This window comes from Pantherophis guttatus, chromosome 1 (assembly GCF_059756535.1).
Source record: "Pantherophis guttatus breed Tessera chromosome 1, ASM5975653v1, whole genome shotgun sequence".
NCBI lineage: Eukaryota > Metazoa > Chordata > Lepidosauria > Squamata > Colubridae > Pantherophis > Pantherophis guttatus.
In genome coordinates, this window is record NC_142063.1 from 298,608,267 (window position 1) to 298,631,121 (window position 22,855).

Below are 22,855 nucleotides of genomic sequence, written 5' to 3' on the forward strand. Positions count from 1 at the left end.
CAGGGACGGTAGGCATGCTGGTGCACTTATGCACGCTCCTTACAGACCACTTAGGAATGGGGTGAGGTCAACAGTAGACAGTTTAAGGTTAAAGTTTTGGGGGTTTGGGGAAGAAACTACAGTGTCAGGTAGTGCATTCCAGGCATTGACCATTCTGTTACTGAAGTCATATTTTCTGCAATCGAGTTTGGAGTGGTTTACCTTGAGTTTGTATCTATTATTTGCTCGTGTATTGTTGTGGTTGAAGCTGAAGTAGTCATTGACAGGTAGGGCATTGTGGCAGATAATTTTATGTACTACATTTAGGTCAGACCAAAGTCGGCATAGTTCTACATTGTCTAAGCCCAAAATTTGAAGTCTGATGTCATAAGGTATTTTATTGCAAGTAGAGGAATGGAGGACTCTTCTCATAAAATATCTTTGGACTCTCTCAATTGTATTTATGTCTAATATGCAGTGTGGGTTCCAGACAGGTGAGCTATATTCGAGAATTGGTCTAGCAAATGTTTTGTATGCTCTAGTTAGTAGTACAATATTATCAGAGAGGAAGCTACGTAAGATCAGGTTAACAACTCTTAATGCCTTTTTGGCAATGTTGTTACAGTGGGCTTTCGCATTTAGATCTTTAGAAATGAGTACTCCAAGATCCTTTACAGAGTGAGGGTTATCTACAAGGTCATGTCCATCTAATTTGTATTTTATGTTTTGATTTTATTTATTTTTTTGCCAATGTGCAAGACAGAGCATTTGTTGAGATTTGAGATTTGAAGTTACCACTTGTTAGACCAATCTGACACATAGTCAAGGTCTTTTTGAAGGGTTGTTGCATTGTCGGTGGTGTTGAATAGTTTAACATCGTCAGTGAAGAGAACACAGTTGCTTTTAATATGATCGCAAAGGTCATTTATCTAAAGTATGAAGAGTGTTGGACCTAAAACACTGCCTTGAGGAACACCACTTTTAACAGGTACAGGATTTGATAGAGTGCTTCCTATTTTGACCACTTGTTGTCTGTTTGACAGGAAGGCAGCTATCCATTCATGTAGAAGTCCAGAAATGCCATAGGATTTTAGTTTTAGAAGTAATTTGTCGTGTACCACTGAATCAAAAGCTTTACAGAAGTCTATGTAAATTGCGTCTATTGCTTTGCCCTAATCAAGATGTGTAGTCCATATGTTTTTGCAATGTAGTAGTTATAGATTATATGATAGTTTTTTTCTGAAACCAAATTGTTTGGTTTTGACTTCAACTCATGCGGGCTGGGAATTCTAGGAGTTAAACTCCATACATTTTCAAGCTACTGAGGTTGAGAAATACAGCTCTGTAGTCTGCCCAAATGACATTACTAAAATTCAGGAGCATATGTAGTAGTGTCTTTCAAAAAAGTGACTGTCTTGGCATTGTAGTTATCTGTGTATAGGATAACCGTGCATCTTCCTTTATCAGCTGACAAGTTCACACAGAAAGATGTTAAAGAAAGCAGTCTGTCTTTTCTAGACTGTGCAGTGCACATTAAAGAGAAAAGCCTTAACATTGAAGTTTACAGAAAACTCTCACACACAAATCAGTATTTACATTTTGATTCTCACCACTCACCAAAGCACAAAATGGGAGTGATCAGAACCCTAAATCACTGGACTGAAAGTTTGCCTACCAATAAAGAAGGGGGGTAACATGTCAAGGAATCCCTCAGGATTTGTGGTTATCCTAATTGGACCTTCATCAAATCCAGAAAAAGATCCAGCAGGAGCTCCTCCATTACAGACAAAGAAAAGAACAACAAATGTGGCAACATTGTTATCCCAAAGAGCCGCTGATTCAGTTCTACAGAGGAATTATTGAGTCTGTCATCTGCACCTCCATAACTGTCTGGTTTGGCTCTGCAACCAAACAAGACAAATACAGATTTCAACAGATAATTAGAACTGCAGAAAAAACAATTGCTACCAATCTGCCTTCCATCGAGAATCTGTATACTGCATGAGTCAAAAAGAGGGCTGTGAAAATATCTACAGACCCCTCACATCCTGGACATAAATTGTTTCAACTTCTACCCTCAAAAAGATGCTATAGGGCACTGCACACCAAAACAACTAGACACAAGGACAGTTTTTTCCCGAATGCCATCACTCTGCTTAACAACTAATTCCCACAATATTGTCAAATAATTTACTAAGACTGTATTACTATTATTCTTCTCTTCCTTACTAGTCTCTATCTCTTCCCACTTATTACTATTACCATGTTGCTTGTAACTTTCAATTACATTGTTTTTATTTGTTTCCTAGTACGATTTGATAGCTTATTAGTAACCTTGAATATCACTGTGTTGTATCTTTTTATTTTATCTTTTTAGGAGCATATACACCCAAGACAAATTCCTTGTGTGTCCAATCACACTTGGCCAATCAAGAATTCTATTCTATTCTATTCTATTCTATTCTATTCTATTCTATTCTATTCTATTCTATTCTATTCCAAACGTTGCAGAGATATTTGAAAAGCTCAGGAGAATTTTCAACCAAGACAACATGTATACTTTAAATCCAAGAATACACTAAGACATAAGCTTGTCCACCCCAAGGATAAAACATACAGACAAAAAACTGAGCAATGTGATATGTGCAATACAATGCAGTGAGACATGTGCAGATCTGCACATTGTTGAAACTAAACAACCACTTCACAAGAGCAGGGCACAACATAGAAGATCAAAGCCATCAGGACAAGATTCAGCTGTCCGTCTGTACTTGCAAGACAATGGTCATTCTTTTGAAGACAGCAAAGTCCACATTTTGGTTTGAAAGAGGAGTAAAAGAGGCCATTTGTGTTAACATTGAGCAGCCCTCTCTCAACAGAGGTAGAGGTATAATGCACCACCTATCTCCAGTCTACAACTTGCAATGGTGCCAAGATTCCACAACCAATTGCACCCTGAGGGCAAAGATAAACCCTGCAAGTGGCCACAAGAGCTCTCACAGAGAGTGCTAATGGACCAGATGACTGCAAATAAATACAACCCTTCCATCCCCCCACTATCCAGTCTCAACTGTTAGTATCTATCCTCCATCCCTCCCCCCCCATCACAACTGTTCTTCTTCCTCAAGGAAAAAAAACAGTCTAGTTGCCTTTTGAAAAAAGCACTTTTGAGATGACATCAATGATTACAGTAATTTTCAGATTTGCACCTATCATCTTAAAATGAAGTTAGATTCTTGCTGTTCTTGTAAGGCTTGTTTCAAAATACAATCAAGGACTGATATGACAGGAAGGGGTGTTTTTTTAAGACTTTCATCTTTTGGAGCCACCTGTCCCCAATAAAGAGTAGCCCTCTTAGTGCACCCTTGTAGAAACATGAAAAAAAAATCTAGCTGCAATGACTTAAGGATGGATCAGGGAGGAGTCACCAGCGCTGGAATGATTTTTTTCCCCAATCAGCATTTTGTGTTATTATATGTTACTATATTTTTAAAATCAGATTTGGATATTGTACATCACTTACAATCATACTCCGCTGAGATGCTAAATAAAACCAGTAAATAAACTCATTGAGGTTTTTTGGAACAGTCTAGTATTACCTTAAAATATAAAACACTAATTAGCAAAGCATTCTATGGACTAGTTTCAGCCAGAGGAACATAACTTACTTCATAATATTAGGAATGAAAAATGGATAAGAGGATACTTATTCATATGATATGGTCATATAAATCTTCCATTTTACTTCAGTTAGTTTGTTAATAATATAATATAAAAATCATTACAAGTTAAGGAGGTGACTGTGTTTTTCAATTACATGCTCAAAATTTCAAACTCATTTCTATGAAGAAATGTGAATTTATCAAATCTAAGGCACAGCAAATAAGTTCATGATTCAATATTAGAAAAATAGGACTACTCCAGATTTAGGATTTCAGTAGGTGTCTGCTTTCCGTTTGTAAGCTGGGCCTTAATGGACATCACAGATGAGCTGAATAACGTTTAATGCTGTCAAAGGTTAATATTTTTATTGAAAATTAAGCAGAATTAAATTTAATACAATATTTTAAAAATATCCCAAGTATCCCAAGTCTCTGTTTTAGGCCCAACATAGGTACTCCTCAACATCTTCATCTATGATTTGGATGAGGAACTCATAGATGGGGAACTCATCAAATTTGCCAATGACCCCAAGCTAGCAGGAATAGCCAACACTCCAGAAGATAGGCTTAAGATACAGAAGGATCTTGACAGACTTGAATATTGGACACTATCTAATTAAATTAAAGACAATGGTGAAAAACTTAAGGGTTCTACGTTTAGGCAAGAAAAACTAAATTCATAGGTATAGTATAAGTGGTACCTGGCTCAATAGTAGTAACTGTGTGAGGAATCTTGGAGTCCTAGTGGACAATCACTTAAATATGAGCCAGCAGTGTGCTGCAGCTGCCAAAAAAGCCAACACAGTTCTAGGCTGCATGGACAGAGGGATTGAATCAAGATCATGTGAAGTCTTAATACCACTTTATAATGCCTTGGTAAGACCACACTTGGAATGCTGCATCCAGTTTTTTTGCCACGATGTAAAAAAGATGTTGAGACTCTAGAAAAGAGTGCAGAGAAGAGCAACAAAGTTGATTAGGGGACTGGAGGCTAAAACATATAAAGAATGGTTGCTGTAATTGTATATGTCTAGTTTAATGAAAAGAAGGACTGGGGTGACATGATAACAGTGTTCCAATATCTAAGGAGCTGCCACAAAGAAGAGGGTGTCAAGCTATTCCCCAAAGGACCTGAGGGCAGGAAAAGAAGCAATGGTGGAAACAAATCAAGGAGAGACCCAACCTAGAACTCAGAAGAAATTTCCTGACAGTTAAAACAATTAATCAATGGAACAACTTGCCTCCAGAAATTGTGAATGCTCCAACACTGGATAGTTTTAAGAAGAGACTGGACAAAGCAGGGGCTTGACTAGAAGACATCCAAGTTCCCTTCCAACTCTGTTATTCTATATATTGGGAGAGGGATGTTTTATGCAAGTTTTTTCCTAATTTTATATTCTTTTTTTTTCTGTTTTGTATATTAGAACAATTTTTTAATTACTTGTTTCATTCCCTAGTTCAATCCTATTTCTGATATATAGTGATATTAACCACACTATTACTTTGACTGATACATATTTGCCCACTTTTTAAAAGCATTGTACAATTAGGCCGGAGCAATTTATCGATTGTTACATGATGGCACGTTTATGACTGGTTGATATTTCCATATAAACACATGTTATAGCATTAGTAATATATCACAGTCATTTCATACGGAGCATTATAAGTGGCAACTGCTATAAAACTACTCAATTCATTCTGGCATGACACAAGTGGATTTATTTAATGTATTTACATTTACCTAACATTTATCTTTCGAGTCCCAACTTCCCTGGGAAAATAGCCTACGTAAATAAGATATCAGTACATTGAAATATGTGTTTTTCTTACTGTTATTTAAGTAAAACTTCATCCTGAACTTTTCCCAATTGAAATATATCAACTTTACATTACATTGGGTGCAAAGAACATAGGGATTCTGGAAGGTAAAAAGGTTGAAATCTGAATGTAATTGTACATGTGCTACAGATATGTAATTTTAAGAAAAACTCAGCTAAAAGAAAAGGCACCATGAATCCCTTAGCAGACCCAAGAGATTACAAGAGACTCAACAAGATGGGTCTTGCTCAGAAATAAGCTAAGTGCTAAATTCAATTTCTAGAAGAAACAATCAATCGATTACTTTGCATAAATCACAAGTGAAATACATTTTAACAAAAAAAATTTCCAAATATATAACACTATAAGATATGAGATGGGAAAAATATCAATAATCAATAAATGAATAATGTTAAGAAAATTTAATACAATAAGAAATTATGGAAAAACACTGTTGCACTGTTGCATTGCACTCTTCTTTTCTCCTAGTGACATTTGTAGCAAATTTTTACGTATTGGAACTTCTTAATAAACAAAATCATTTTTGTTAATCATTTTTTTGAAGCTGGCATTTTAGAAAAACAAAATTACAATTAACCAAATATCCATTTCTTTACATTTATATGCCATCATTTTAGCCATTGACTATCCACTGCAGAATGAATGCCTCTTCCGCATGCTTCCAACCAATACAGTCCTGAGATTTCTTTGCCAATTGGGCCCACAATACTTGCTAATGTCGTCGATTCATCTTGTTTTAGGTCTCTTTTGTGGACACTTTTTATTAAGTCAAATCCATTCTATGACTGCCTCGGTCCACCTGCCATCAATTCTTCTTGTTATGTGACCATTTCCAATTCAATTCTTTTACTTTCTTGATGATATCGTATACTTTTGTTTGTTCTCTAATCCATGTGCAGGTCTTTCTGTTGTGTCTTGTAACGCCAAGCATGTACTTTTCCATGGCTCTTTGTGCCAAGAATATTGAAAACATTAAATGATGCTCAGCCAAAGGAGCAGGCAAGGTTCAGAAGTGGCTACTGGCCAATGGATCACAGTCAGCCAGCAATCATTGAAAGACACGAGTACACCATGCCTCCGTGCATGGCTTTCATTGACTACGAAAAGGCGTTTGACTCAGTATTCCAGCAAGCAATAATTAAGGCATTGTTCAACCAAGGCATGACACTGCTTACATAAACTTACTACGATTGATATATAAAAAAACAATGTCAACAATTTGCCTAAATGATCTTAAAAGTAGAAATCAACATAGAATGAGGTGTATGACAATGTGATACAGTATCACCTATCCTTTTGTCAGCCAGCCTTGAAGAGGTTTATATGTATTTATTATATTTATATTTATATACTGCCAGAATTCAAAGCTCATAATAGCTTTCAATAATCAGGCAGGCAGGGCCAATCAACTTCCAAAGGATCAATGGAATAACTGCTTTTTCAAAGAGAACCAAGATTATTTCTGAGATGGAGACTATTTTATAATCCCAGATCACTACTCAAAAACATCCTTCCATAACGCACCAACTTCACCTCTTCTGCAGTAAGAATCTGTATTTTTTTTCATTCAGGATAAGGATACCGGACAAAAAGTTTCTACTTCGAGAAGGCAGCTGTCCATGAAAGCTAGGAGCCGATATATTTAAGGCTTTAAAAGGCAAACTTTTAAGTAGAAGCCTACTGATAACCAATGTAGTGGTTGTAGTAAAGGTAATAATTGATTATGATGGGTCCCACTTATCAGCATGCAAGTCTGTATCAGTTGCTGCTTCTAAGGCATCCCCAGATAAATTACAGAGCAATAGTGTATAAGGACATGAACTACCATTGCCATATTATTTTCTTTTAGGTGGCATCGCCTCTTATCCACTTTTTCAAAGTCCACAAGTTGGAATGAATCCCAGAAATGGATGCAGAACATTGCCCAGACATAGCTATTGAGATCATCTATGGTGATTCAATATTTTAGCAACTTTGAGTGACTTTATTACCAAAATAAGGTGGCAGATGATCCTGTTAAGCCTTACAGCAGGGAATGAATAATCTTAAACAGGGCCAACAGAACAATAAAAGCAGAGAAGTAAGAATATGCTAGCATTCCTTTATGCTAATGGTTTAGGCTGCAATATTTAATGTTAATATTTTTTGACTGGATAGCTGCAATTAATTTCAAAGTTACATTTCCACAACTTGGGAAATGTTTTAGATATTGTATACAGAATAACACAAAAATGATAAATATAAGAGAATGTACTATGTATATTGGCCACCTAATGAGAAGGAAGGTCTCACTGGAGAAGAGCCTAATGCTGGGAAAAATTGAGGGCAAAAGAAGAAGGGGATGACAGAGAAAGAGGAGGCTGGATGGAGTCACTGAAGCAGTAGGGGTGCGTTTAAGTGGACTCCTGGGAATGGTAGAGGACAGGGAGGCCTGGAGGAATGTTGTCCATGGGGTCGCGATGAGTCAGACACGACTTCACAACTAACAACAACTATGTATATTCCTTTCTAATATTAAATTATTTAATAGTCAATCCAATGCATTTGTAATCTACTCAAATGTATATCCAATCGCATATTTCTAGGCTTGAAGTCTTACTGTTTTGTTAAACTAAACATAATGTAAGGTCTCATCAGCCACTCTGATTTATTGGTTTGCTTTTTTGTTAGATTGTATTTCCATTTGATTAGAGTATATCTGCTCTTAAAATATTTCTGTTTGTGTAGGGATGTATGTGTATGCTTGTTTCCTTTGTGTGGGGAGTTATTTTTTGCATGGGGAAGCTTTGTGGCATATAACCACCTATCTGTGCGAAGCAAGGGAACCTCCTCAGTAAAAGTAAGGACTGAGCTGGGGAAACAGGTGAAAAGATAGAATCTGGTAAGAATGACTGGATCAGCTTGTCCAAGATCTGCCCGTGTTTTGCATGGATCCATCAATCTATTAATTACTGCATTTAGTAACTTTTTTTTTTCAGAGGAAGTGTTTCTGTGAAACCCGTGAAACCATTTGAGAAAAAATTGTATAGATTTTTTTTTAAAAAAAGTTGCTTTATTTTTAAAAAGTTTATCCTGACATACATATCTTAACTTAAACGATGCTGTTTTGCTTCTATTTTACTGTAGAATTGTATCCCCATATTAAGAGTCATTTAAGTCACTTAGTGACTTAAGTTTAATGACTTTAAGTTATTTTATAATAACTGCCATCTAGTACACAAAGTAATCCAGGAAATAAACAGTTGCAGACTAGTCAAACTTCCCAAACATCACTTGTATGTGTTATAAAATATTTCATTTCAGGTAAAGTTATAATAAGTAATATCCACAGTATTTAATATTATTTCAGTATCATTGTAAAAGACAACAAAGGATTAGCTAAAGAGTGGTTTATTAATTGAATTGTATAACAAAATAATGTGCACATTCCTTTAGCAATTGAAAATGGATTTGTGTTTCATTTAGCAAACTTGATGCTTCATATCAAATGTTTCATTTTTTGATGGCAATATTTTTGATCTCAATCCCATAAATGATGACATTCTTCCTACTGAGTAGAAGTATGAGTATCATAATGCATTAGATCAATACCACTTTATAAGCTGTACTACTTTATAAGATACCAATACCACTTTATAAGATAATTTGTATTTTATTATGGACTTCCAGTACTGTATTATCCAGGCCTTACAGGTCACCAAACACATCTTTCGATATCCAGAAATTGAAAATCATTCATGCAATTCTTCCTCACTTTGGATCCATTGTATGACACTCTATTTTGATTGTGAGATTTTACAGATGTATTTTGTCACTGGGACATATAACATTTAATAGCCTATTAAACTATTTAATTTCTGATATATGTGGCAATATGATTGAGCACCCTGTTAACATAAAACTTCTTGGGAAACTAGTGTAGTGTCAAACTTCTTGTAGCCTTAAATGGTCAACTCCTTAAGCTCTTCATATTTCTGATTTCAGAACAATATTCTGGTCTAATTCCTTCCAGTGCTAACCAACTACGTTAGTGTTAAATCATGACTCAGTTGGTGGATCCAGCATGACTGGCTTGTTGTCACCATGCATTTTATTAGCCTACTGTGCAAAGGAGTCTGTGCCCTTGAGACAAAACAAACGAAGATACAACTAGCAATAAAACATAGGCAAAACTTTCATGAACAAAATTTTTAAATAATGTAATCTTTCCGCAAGCTGATAACTAGCTTAGTAAGAACATATTTAGTCCAAAGGAAGAGAGAAAATGGCATGAAGTGTTTACAAATAACTCCCCAATTTTGATCACTCAATTTTATTTTATTTTTGTCTTTTAATGATCCCATAATCCCTTGCATCGGGGTGGAGTCAGGGCAACTGAATGGAGCTGAGTGTTTACTGGCCGGATGCTCTTTCTGTAGCCAATGCGGAGTTCACAGAAGATATATTCTCATTGTGCCCAGAGGAAGAAATATCCGCCTCCACCTAGGATCGAACTCACATCCTCCTGATTGTGAGGTGAGAACTCCACCTCTAGACCACCGCACCACTCCCCCAATTTTGATCACTCAATGTAAATCATAAAAGGGCAATATAACATTTACAAAAGATTGCTGTTTGTGTTTATTAAAGGGTCCAAGTAAGATACAAAGCTTCCACTGCTGAAATTGACCTTCATTGTTGCACATATGGGGATGAGTATGAAAAATGCAAGGTCTTTGCCCTGGAGTGAACATTGTAAAAAAATAATAGCTAAGGTGTCCCTTTAGTGTCTTCAGATATTTAGAGGTTAAAGCATTGACAGACAGAACCTACAACAAAACAGAGAAGCAGAATAGCTTTTTACAAGTGAAGTGCACCTTCAGAAAGATAAATCTAAGAGGATGAAAGTAAGACTAAAATGCCAATCATGTGGAATAGGAAAGTGCACCTAAAAGATAAGAATAATTATTTATTTGTTGTCCTCCATAAAAGTAGGAGTACTTCAATACAATCCTAGCTGGCTCATTTTGATGCTATCCTGAATGTGGGTACCATTCCAATTTCTAAAATCAGTTAATTATCCATTGTTTATCCTGTAGCTCTGCACTATAGAAATGGTAGTGAACCCATACAATTAACTCAAATTTAGGATAATTGTTCATAATGAAAACAGTGTTCAGGAAATGAATAAACAGTGCTTGACTACTGAAGAAATGTGTTATGTCATTGTCACAAGGAAATGCATCCAGATTCACCACAAATAACAGCTGTGTATTATGTATGATAGAATTGCTACCTGGAAGGGTTATTATTATTTCTAATTAGTTGTTCAACCCAGCCATATGGTTGATGAATCAACCATATGCTATTCTCAAGCCTGGTTAAATGGGGAGGGTTAGGGAAAGCAATGGTGAACTACCCTGTAAAAAATCTCACCAGAATACTTTATGGCAATAACTCAACATGATTCAGATATGGATACCAACAGAGGACCCTCCAGGCTGGATGGTAGCCTGAAAGCTACTGGAGAAGAGCAAAGGCTAGCTTTTAGTAGTCAGGGACTTTATGACATTGTTGGAGGAAAGTCTTCAGGAAACCCAACAATTGATGGTGCCCATGATGAAAGAGTTTCACCCTTGGGAAACTCTAAATTGCAAAAAGAGGAATGATTAGAGTGAATATAAATATCCTTTGCATCAGTGAGTTTTACTGGACAGGCAATGGTCAATTCAAATCAGATGACTGGTCACGTGATCAAAATTCAGATTTTTGGCAACTGGCTCATATTTAGGATTTATGATCACCTTTTGCAACCTACTGCTAACCAAAGTCAATGGGAAAGCCAAATTCACTTAACAACTGAATAACTTCACAATTGCAGTGATTCACTTAATGAATGGGGCAAGGAAAGTTGTAAAAATGGGACAAAAGTCACTTAACAACTCTCACTTAGCAACATAAATGTTGTGCTTAATTGTGGTTGTAAGTTGACAACTACCTATAATTCAAACCATCACATAACAATACCCTAACCTGATAGTCACAAGATAGTTTGAATTACAGCTTCCATAAGTGGTACTCTGGGAATTTCTGTGGTCCAGAAATATAGACAACAAGATATATAGAGGCTGTAGTATAATTACATTCATTGTAATTTAATAGTATTTTATATTTCATCTTATTTGAATCTAAAATAAGAACACATACAGCATATTTTACAGTTTGCTGGCTTTAGACTTAATTATGGGAGTGCCAACATTGTCACCACTCAAAATTAATCAGAAACTTATTTGTGTTATTTCTACCTTCCTGAATAATTGCTACTTTATGAGAAAAGGTGAGCTTGAAAATCTAACTTCCCCAAAGTTCTTTTAATTGATCATTACTCTGGTAGGTATAAACATTGTCAATGATTCAGTTCATACAATAGTTAGTTGATGTTGACTGAACCACTGCTTGGATTCCAAACTGCAGCAGTAGCAAAGTTTTAGACCAGTCACATAATCTTTTCCTAACCAAAACACCTTGTGTAAAAACTTTCCAATGCACCAGCTTTATCTACATTTATAATTGTGATTTATCTTTTTTCTTCATCGTTTTCCAGCCATGCTGGCTCAAGAACCCATTTATTGCCATTGCTTAAATGGTAGATCAGTTATCAGTATGGGTATAGTCAGGAATAAAAATAACATTATAAGTAAAACATTTATTTTAATCACACAAATTCTTCCCGGAATGACAATGCTTTCCATATCAGCATATCTTTTTTTAACTCTGTTCTATACTTTGACATGGTTATTTTGAAACAACAACTTTGAACAGTTTACATTAGACAAAGTAACAACCAAATATTTAACCTTTTTCTCAATTTTGAAATAGCTTTCTTCATCAGAATACCTTAATTTTGTGTAGTCATACTTTTAACCAACAACTTTGTTTTCTATTTATTACTCTTAAAACCTGCTAATATGCCAATATCTTTCAATTTTTTCATCAAAGAAAAAAATCAGTTTCATCAATAAAGATTAAATTCCCTTCAGATTGTCCAGTAAGAGCAAAACCAAATCATCAGCAAAAACTTTCAATTTAAAAGTCTCATTTTTAAAATTTTTAGACCCATTGTGTTTTCACCTCGTCTAATGTATCTATTCAAAACTTTGAGAATCAAAACAAACAACAAAAGGGACAGAGTCTTGTGCCCTTTTGGATATCATATGATTTAGTCAAATTGTAATTTGACACGCTAACTGTAATTCAAGCCTTTTGAGATGTATTTATCAATTTGATTCCATGAAGAAAATTCTCACCAAAAACTTCCAGAACTTTAAACAAGAAGGAGCAGTTCAGCTTATTAAAAGCTTTCTCAACATCTAAAACTTTTAATAAGGCTTGTTTTTCATTATGTTGTTATAAATATTACATAACATCCAGTATAGTTCTCATGTTCTTTTAATTGTCTTTTAGTTAGAAATCCACATTGATCTTCCTGAATAAACTCTTGTAAAAACTTTTTAGTCTTGCCTGTTAAAGTTAATGAAAAAACTTTGTAATCCTTCTTCAATAAAGAAATTGGTCTATATTTTTTAATAGAAGTTAAATCTTGTCCTGCCTTTGGTAACAATACAATATTGACTTTTTTTTCAAGATGTTGGCATTGCATCTCCTTGTAAAATAGAATTCAAAAGTTGCAAAAGTTGATCTTCAAAACTGGTAGTCCATCCAAATCTGGTGACCTCCCTGTTTTAATATTTTTATCATCATCATCATCATCATGTCCTGTGTAGAGCACATTGGGCAGCAAGTGTTTTACAATGGTTTTCATCATTTGCAGCATCTTCAACATCATCCCAAGGGAAAATCATGATCTTAAAATCTTCTTAAGTGTTTGGAACCAAGTTTTCTGAGGCCAGCCTCTTTTCCTCTTTCTTCCATGAAGTATCCAACATAGTGCAATTCTGGGATGCCAGTCTTTAGGCGTATGTAAGATACGGCCAACAATTCGCATTCGACATTCATTCACAGTTCTCGAAGGGTGTTCTAGGTGTTTAGATTACAAAGTTCTAAATCTGATCTTTGTAGCACCTCTTTGTTAGTGATGTGGTCACGATATGAGACACCGAGGATTCTTCTCAAGCAGCATTTTTGGAAAACATTTAACCATTTAATTATCTTGGTTGTACTCTGCCATGTTTCACAAGCATATATTGCAGTTGGTACAACAACACTCTTGAAGAGTTTTATCTTTGTGATAATATCTGGTGTAAATCAAATTTAGTGCACGCATTGAAACACGGCCACTGCCATTCCAATTTGATACTTAATATCCTTATCTGTACCTCCATCAATAAGATATAATGCTGTCAAGATAAGTAAATTTTTGGATTTGTTCTATAGCCTAGCCACGGTCTGTTATAAGTATATTATCGTGAGAGCTTCTGAGTTTCATTAACTTGGTCTTCTCAAAATTTATATGTGAGCCAATTTGTTCGCCTTATTATCTAAACTGACGGACATTTCTTGCAAGCACCCCTTTGTTTCAACAAGCAGTGTGATGTCACCTGCAAAATATTTTTATAGCTTCCAAAATATCCATTGTAGATGCAAGACTATTCACAATGTCACTCTGAGATTTTGAAAGTTTTGGTAAATTTTGTCTTTCTAAGGTATTCCTCATTTTTTTTCCTAAGGGAAGATCTTATGTTTTATACAAATTAGAATAATAGTCAAAGTCAGTTTTCTATATATTTGCATTGTCCTTATGTTATTTTCAATATCATTCTCTTTTCTCTTTCCTTTCTCAGCCAACCATTTCTCAGATTTGCAAATTCAGAATTCTTCTCATCACATATTTCAATTTTGTCTCAATTTCTCTCACAGTTAGCATATATAATTGTTGTTGTGGAAATTTAATCTGATATTAATATTTGCATCTGTCATTATCTCTGTCTCCAAGAGTCCATCAGGACCGATTTTGGTAATTTGCCTTGGTTAAATTTAATTACTTTATCTGAAGTTTTCTCAAGTTGTGGAGGACTGACCCCATTCCAGTCCTCCAGTCTCTCACGATACATCAGTTCTCATATAAAAACATAGTTAATTAATTCATGAGATGATTTAAAAAAACTTTGTTTTATATTCATTTGGAACATAGAGACTGACAATTATAGACTGAATCCTTTGCATTGCAACCTCAACTGCAAAATATTTACCATGTTCACCTGTCAACAATAATTTCAGTTTTAATTCTGGAGTCATATACAAACTACTCCATTATTCTTTTTTAAACCTGTTATATAACTTCTTCACCCAGAGTGAGAAATTGTAGAGAATATTTGTAGGTCGTAATTGAGTTAGGCCGAGCTTCCTGCTTGCCTTCCGGATAGTTCGTTACCAAACTAGGTAACATCCTCAATGGGATTTTGGGGTGAATTCAAAGGTGGTATTCAGCTGGTTCAAACCGGTTCACCTGAACCGGTAGTGGAAATTACAGGTGGGCCTGCCCACCCACCCTGGCTCTATGCCATCCTATTTAAGCATGTTTTTGCGGCCAGGCGCATGTGCGGAAGGCGCACAAGCAAAGCACCTGTGCGGAAGGCTAGGTGCATCCATGGAAGGCAGGCGCGTATGTGTACAAAGCGAGTGCGTGCGCGTGCAGTGAACCAGTAGTAACATAATGTGAAACCCACCGCTGCGTGAATTGTCTTGTCTTTGTGATCCAGCATTTTGATCCAGTCTTGTGATTCAACCAGTTCTGGGACTCAACCAGTCACAAGACATCCGACCACCCAGGACCTGTATTAACAAGACACTTCTCCAAAAAAAAAAAAAAAAAACCCACTGAAGATGTTACCTAGTTTGATAATGTAACGTCTGGGAGCCAAGCAGCAAGCTCTATCTAAATCTTCACCCGGAGTCTTGCAGATTAAATACTTTATACAAATATATAAGCAAATCTTGAAGCATCCTTACTTCCAAGGCAGATCTTGAATACTTATGGTGTCTCTGTGACATGACTGCCACTTTCTTTTTCCAACTACTAATGCCTGAGAGAAGTCTCATTGTACTAATTAATCACTAGCTTTCCTTTCAGTGGTTATGGTGATAAAGTGCCTTGGAAAGTTGATATCTAAGATCTTGAACTAAGCACATCTTTTAATCACATTTATAACTCTTCTATTCCTAATTGTGTGTTTCTTAATAGTAGTTCAGCCACTTTGCAGACTTTCATCAGAAAGCTTTTCTGCATCATAACCTTAAACGCCTGGACTTCCATGAAAGAAAGTGAGTGGAGGGGGAAGAGGCATTCCTGCAGAGAGCACCATAATCAGATGGAATAGAGTCATTTGCCTACAATGAAAAGAAGCAGAGCAGTTAAGCTGGACAGCATTATTTGAATCAAACAGGTAGACACTGCCTTCCTGGATAACATACACTCATCCATTCATTTGCTCATTCATTTTACAGGACTTTTAAGCATTCTAACCACATCAGCTCTGAGGAGTGTAAATTCCCCCAACTTTCATACCTTTGGAAAATAAATTGACAAGTTAAATATAATGTAATCAGCAACAAAATCAATATCAAAACTAAAAAAATGTAGATTATAATATAACTATACATAAACTGGAAGTCTAACCATACAGAACCATAGAATAACTTATGTAGAAGATTAGTCACAGCACGCACAACAGGCACAACTCTGCCTCCAAAACTTAATAGAAAAATCAAACTTTACAGACATTAACAAAAGTGCCTTTAGAATATCTGGGTGGGTTTTATTTCAGAGGAGGGGGTAATTATGTCAACCCCCTATAGATGACAATCTCAGGGTTTATATTAATAATTGACAAACCATAATATATTATTATTAATATATTATAATCCCAGATCCTTGGGAAGGGTTCGATAAGTGAATAAAAATGCCAAATGCAGTCTAAACATGTGGCTGACTATGCAATCAATCATAATAATAACATAACAATAATGTAGTAATGTTGCAAATACACCCAGACAGTTGAACAAGAAAAAAGAGCATAGGGAGAATATCTGAAGGACAGTGAAGAAGTGGCATTGAAGCTAATATACTATGAAGGATTGGTGAGTATTGGAGAGACCAAACTGGCCTACAACAAAGACCAACTGCAGAATAGGAAAGAGACATGGCAAGGCACAGTATTATATTGCCAGTGCATTAAAAAAAAAACCAGTGGGCAAAGCAGATAACAAGACCTGGCAAAGGCTAAGAGCAGGAGAGTTGAAGAGGGGCTAATTATGGCTGTATAAGGCCAATCCTTAAGAACACATCTATGCAAGAAGACAGCAACAGACAGCAAATGCCAGCTCTAAAAAAAAAGAAAGCTGAAAAGACAGTGGACCACATAGTTAGCCATTCCAAGAAGATAGCACAGACTGACCACAAAGACCCGACAAAGTAGCAACAATGATGCATTTCTTTCATATCTGCAAGAAATACTGTTCTTTGCAAGCAAGAACTGGTGGGACCACAAAATAAAGAAACTTAATAGAAAATGGAAAATGCGAAGTCTGGGACTTAGAATACAACCAGACAAGCACCTGCCTCATAATACCCCAAACCTAATAAAGTTAAGAAAGGCAAAAAAAAGTCTGGATAACTGACATGACAGTACCTGGGGACAGCAGAACAGAAGAGAAAAAATAGAAGTAGACTGACAATGGCAAAAGAAAGCAAAGATAGTACCGATAATAATAGGTATCTTGGGTACAATCCCAAATCATTTGGAGCACTACATGAATACCATCAGCACTGACAGAATCCTTATCATTCAATTTCAAAATGCAACTTTGCTTTACATTATGCAATGGTATCTTTAACACCATCAAATAACATCTGATGATCACGGGTCCTTGAGAAGGACTTGATAGGTGGATCGAATACCAAATCCAATCTAAACATCTGACTGACTCTGTGATCAACCATAATAATATTAATGATAATGCCACAGTTGCCAAAATTATTTACTGGAACATCTATAAAAAGCATCATGTGCCAGTAACCAAAAAATGGTAGGAACATATAGTTGAAACAATGGTTAAAAATTAGCAAATTAGAATATTGTAGGCCTGTGATGGCGAACCTATGGCACGTGTGCCACAGGTGGCACATGGAGCCATATCTGTGGGCATGCGAGTATTGCCCTAGCTCAGCTCCAGCATGCATGCGCACGCTGGCCACCTGATTTTCAGGCCTTCCGGGCCCACCGGAAGTCAGGAAATGGGCTGTTTCTGGCCTCCAGAGGGCCTCTGGAGGGGTGGGGAAGGCCGTTTTCACCCTCCCCAGGCTACAAAAAAGCCTCTGGAGCCTGGGGAGGGCGAAAAACGGGCCTACTGGGCCCACCATGCCATCATGTGCCAAAAGCGTGGGAGCGCAGGGAAGGCCTGTGCTGGGGGCACGGCACATTGAATTTTGGGTGTGGGCACGCACAAGTGCGACCCCCCACATGACCCCCACTTTTGGCACGCAGTGGCAAAAAGGTTAGCCATCACTATTGTAGGCTTTCCAAAGACAAACTGATAAAAGTCTTGGCACATAGCACACCCGATTTAACTGTGTTTGGAAAAAAAAGTGTGGATGATTGATGTGGTAATACCAGGATATAGTATAATAAAAAACAAAGAATCAGAAAGGATTACTAAGTATCAAGCTCTGAAAATCAAAGTTGAAAGATTATGGCAAATACACTAGACAGTTGATCCTGTGGTGGGTCCTGTGATGACACAATAGGTGCCATACAAAAAAAACCTTAGAAGATCTGCACATGGACAAAATTTCCATCTGTCAATTTAAAAAGGCCACACTGTTTGGATATATTATGATACATTACCACAATCTAAGTTCTTGAGAAGATCCTTATAAAGGACAACACAGCTAAAGAAATCACAGCAGCTGGGATTTCACATTGTTGGGTACATAATATTTATTAAACTTCCTTGCTGCCCAACCTTGAACAGCTGTGGGTGGCTCACAACAATCAAATTAATTAAACTAATATCATAAAAGATAAAGATGGTAAACCAAATGAAGGGGGGGGTCACCAGATCTATCCACATCTCAGGAGGGAATCTTGTTCCAGAGGGCACAACTATGTTAGCACAGCATAGAGATGGTGGGTACTTTGATAGATCTGATCTTCTCATTCAACTCTGAGAATTGGCAGCTGGTAGGGACTGGCTGGGGAATTCTGGGAATTGAAGTCTACAGATCTTAAAGTTGCCAAGATTGGACACTCCTGATTTAAAGATTTTGTTTTGTCCTTTGAGTGGTTGACAAGGAACAGAGAAGTTACCTTTTAAGTGCCATCAAAGGTTAAGATTCATGATAAGTTTAAATAGCTATATCGGTCAGTTTTATATAGTAACATTTGTTTTGCTTCAAAATGTAGCTAACAGCTCTGGATATCTCTGCTAGATAAGCCTACAGATCTAGGAATGCAGCTGACTTAAATCTTTTTTTAATTAATCTTGGGAGTAGTTTTACCCATGTCAGCAAAATTCAAAGTGATCAATCAGGATCATGGATGACCAGTTATCCACAAAAGGTGAAGTTATATAAAAAAAATCATTCTGGAATGTGGATTGATGGGGACTGATTGAATTTGAGAATATTTAGATGTATCTTTTGCTTAGGGAAATTTTCTAGCAAGAAGGGAAAAGAAGCCTGGATTCATCATAGATAGATGTTTCAACCAATCTATTTTTCTCTTGAAATTCAGCAATTATTGCTTCACCCAATTATTCCCCATTTTGAAGCAGCTATTTCCCAATTTGCTGAAGCATAATGCATAAATTTTGCTTTATTTATGTCATTTTATAATGATATAAATTATATATATTTAGATATGAGCCAGCAGTTTGCAGCAGCTGCCAAAAAAGCCAACACAGTTCTGGGTTGCATAAACTGAGGGATAGAATCAAGATCATGTGAAGTGTTAATATCACTTTATAATGCCTTGGTAAGGACACACTTGGAATATTGCATCTAGTTTTGAGAGTAGGATAAGAAGCAATGGGTGGAAACTAATCAAGAAGAGAAGCAACTTAGAACTAAGGAGAAATTTCCTGACAGTTAGAACAATTAATCAGTGGAACAACTTGCCTGCAGAAGTTGTGAATGCTCCAACACTGGAAATTTTTAAGAAGATGTTGGATAACCATTTGTCTGAAGTGGTGTAGGGTTTCCTGCCTGGGCAGGGGGTTGGACTAGAAGACCTCCAAGGTCCCTTCCAACTCTGTTATTCTATTCTATTCTAAATTATACATATTATATATATATATTATTTATTTATTTATTATTAACCCCACGTTGTATGGCTGTAGTAGTATTATTATCCTTCTCATTTTCTTTACTACCCGCTCTTACTGGTATCATTATTATAATTATTATCACTCTGTTGCTTTGCATGTACACTGAGAGCTTTTGCACCAGAGACAAATTCCTTGTGTGTTTAATCACACTTTGCCAATAAAGTATTCCATTTTATTCTAAATAGTGCATTAGTAATGTACTAGGAACAAGAAATCTTTCTGAAAAAAGTTCTGAAATAATGTTTATCTGTTCAATCATACAAGGAAACACCATTACTGAAGCAAAACTGATCTTGCTATGAATGAACAACTGAGCTCTTGTCCTCAACATGGTATATTTTCAAGCAGAATAAAGTAATCATAAAAGATGACAGGTTAGTAGAAACAGAGGACAAGTTTCTAAAAAACAAGAAAAACGTAAGTTTCTATGATGAATCCAATCACAACATGAGAACATAATGTAAACTTCACAAGAGTATTTTAAAATAACATATATGGGACTCTTAGTATAATGAATTGGCACTGTTTTCCATGTAATAGTGGTAGTCTAAGTAGCAGAGTAGAAGTAAAGAATGAATATAAATATCCAAGTAAAAAGTGAGCTGTTAAAACCAAAATCCCCTCACTTTTGCCCAGAAATATTTTCTGTCTTGTTTTCCAAGTAAATTAGTTTGCAATGGACCCAATATAACAGAAGTACACTGGATTACATCTGCCAATGAATAGCCATTTAGGAAACACAAGAGTAGCATTTAATGGAAAGATTATGTTGAATGCAAGCCTAGTAACCAAATTGGGATTAGCAATGCTTTTTATACATTACAACATAAATCAAATTCTTGTGCCAAATATCAGTTCTACCACATTGTAGCTGGAATAGGAACATCAACACTGTTTTATTTAAATCTATGGCGAGAACCCATTTCAGTATAGGAAATTACCTGAATTAGATCTTCTAGTTCGGTGTCATTCACACAGGCATGCTGTGACACAAACATTTGCTTCTGGATCACAATAGTTGTTCTCTGGCTGGTTTCATGTGGCTGCTCCAGGGCTTTGAATACAGTAGCTCCAATAATTAAATACAAAACCACAACTAGAAAAATGGTTGATACTGTCTTCCATTTCATCACATTAATAGTTGTATCACTTTCCTCGCGTGAAGCAAGTACAGTGGGCTTGGTAGAAAATGACAGCCGTGGCTTGGAGTTCTGAGTGGCAGATTTGGGGTCCAACAGGTCAGGTGCCGCCACTAATAAAAAGGGGTGGAAAAGAAACAGAATGTTAATTTTTAAAACACCTGTCAGTGTTTATCTTGGTATTTTCCTTGCTACATGAGGAGAAAGATAAACTACTAATTGTTCTAATTTAAGTTCAGAGATGGTAGCCCTAGAAATGAATTGAACTTGTCTACCTGTTGAAGAACTTATTATGGATCAAGGGTTGCAGCAATCTGTTGTGATAAAATTATTACATTTGCTATTCCACACTCTCATGTAACCTTATTACTAGATCTATTGCCCAAATATCATGCAAATTACTGGCTGTAAACTAATGATGTAATATTGATTATTTGAAGATACAATTTCCAATTAATATTTTATCAGATTATCACATTGCTTTCCAAATCCTGATCTACTTTAAATATTGCCAATGCTGAATATTAATATTGCCAATTGCTGAATATTAATTAAAAGAGATACTTTTGTGTATATATGCATACACATTGTGCATGCATGCACCATATATCACCATATGCAAACTATGTTCTTCGGGATGTTCTTTATAACTTTGCAGCATCTTCAAATGTTGAAAGAGGTATAGGAAGATGAGCTTGGAAGACAAAGATAATATGTAATAAGCATAGTTAATTTGAGCTTTCTCCTCCACAGTGAAGGACAGAAGGTAGAAGAAGCTGCAGGTGAATATTCTTTATGACTTTACTGCACAATGACACCGAGTAGTTAATATTTCCCAAGTTCTACAAACCTAGGACAAGTGACTCTATTGGTACCTAATTTCTATAGTATCATGGCTCTGGAACAAGTTTTGCCACAAAAATAAGGTTCCTGATACAATCCCCTTCTTCTGAGCCCAGAAATGCAATCTTACAACCACCTCCAACCGCAAGAGATAGGAAAGTAGTAATTCCTCTGATTTCAGAGGAGTATCCCAGAGTCATTGATTTGAGGGCAGTAACTAAATGATGCTGCCTAGAGACTTCCATGTAAGATCCTTTTCAGCTGATAATGGTAATGTCTGGCAGTTTAACCAAGCAATCTACCAAATAATTAAATTGCAGTACTAGCAGTGAAGCCCTGTGGACTTCCTGGGAATGCAGTGATTAAAAAAGAAAGATGTTAAGTAGATGGTGGCTTATTTTGAGAATTTTGTGATGGGAGGAAAAGCAGGCAAAGGGCAGAAACTCAAAACTATCCTGTTATTTCATCATCCTTTGACACAACAACTACCATTTTGATCTCCTGTCCATAAGTATGTTGTCACCCTGTTCCATCCATCTTCCCACCCCAAAATGGAGGCAATCCAGGTTTAGTGCAACAAACCTTCCTCTATTCACCTGCACCTGTTCTTTTTTTAACAGTGATTTATCATAGCGATAACAATAGCGCCCTCCTCTTGTTTCAGGGGCAATGTGCGCCCAGAGTCCCAAGGAAATCTTGGCATCCCGGGTAAGTGCAGTTCCCAAGTTGCCTTCATCCACACTCCCCTTTAAGGAAGCTGCATGCAGCTAAGCTAACAATGGGAATTGGATGGCAGCATAAAGTGTCTTCCTCTTGCACTGTTCTAATTGGTGCTACTGCACACTCTTCCCTGTTTCCTTTAGCTTTCCCACCCAGCCAAGATTCAAGGTTCCATTTCACGCACAGGCAACACACACACACACACACACAACAAGGAATAAATCTTCCCAATCCTGTGGATGTCTGGAAGAAAATTAAACCCCCATTCTTCCATCTTCATTTTTTTTTTTAGTAAGAAACCAGTTCCCCCAAAGAGATGCTCTTGAAACCAATCAACAGCGCCAGTGC

At 36.4% G+C, this 22,855-nt stretch overlaps 1 protein-coding gene across 4 annotated transcripts in view; it reads right to left on the reverse strand.

Moving 5' to 3' along the window:
• The window catches only part of KCNK2 (potassium two pore domain channel subfamily K member 2), a 110,090-nt gene that overhangs the window by 55,749 nt on the left and 31,486 nt on the right, over nt 1-22,855 (reverse strand). For all 4 annotated transcript variants that reach the window (XM_034427816.3, XM_034427817.3, XM_087883185.1 and 1 more), the window contains exon 2: nt 20,747-21,057. In XM_034427816.3, the coding sequence (XP_034283707.2) occupies nt 20,747-21,057 (311 nt within the window). The remainder of the gene's footprint in view (nt 1-20,746; nt 21,058-22,855) is intronic.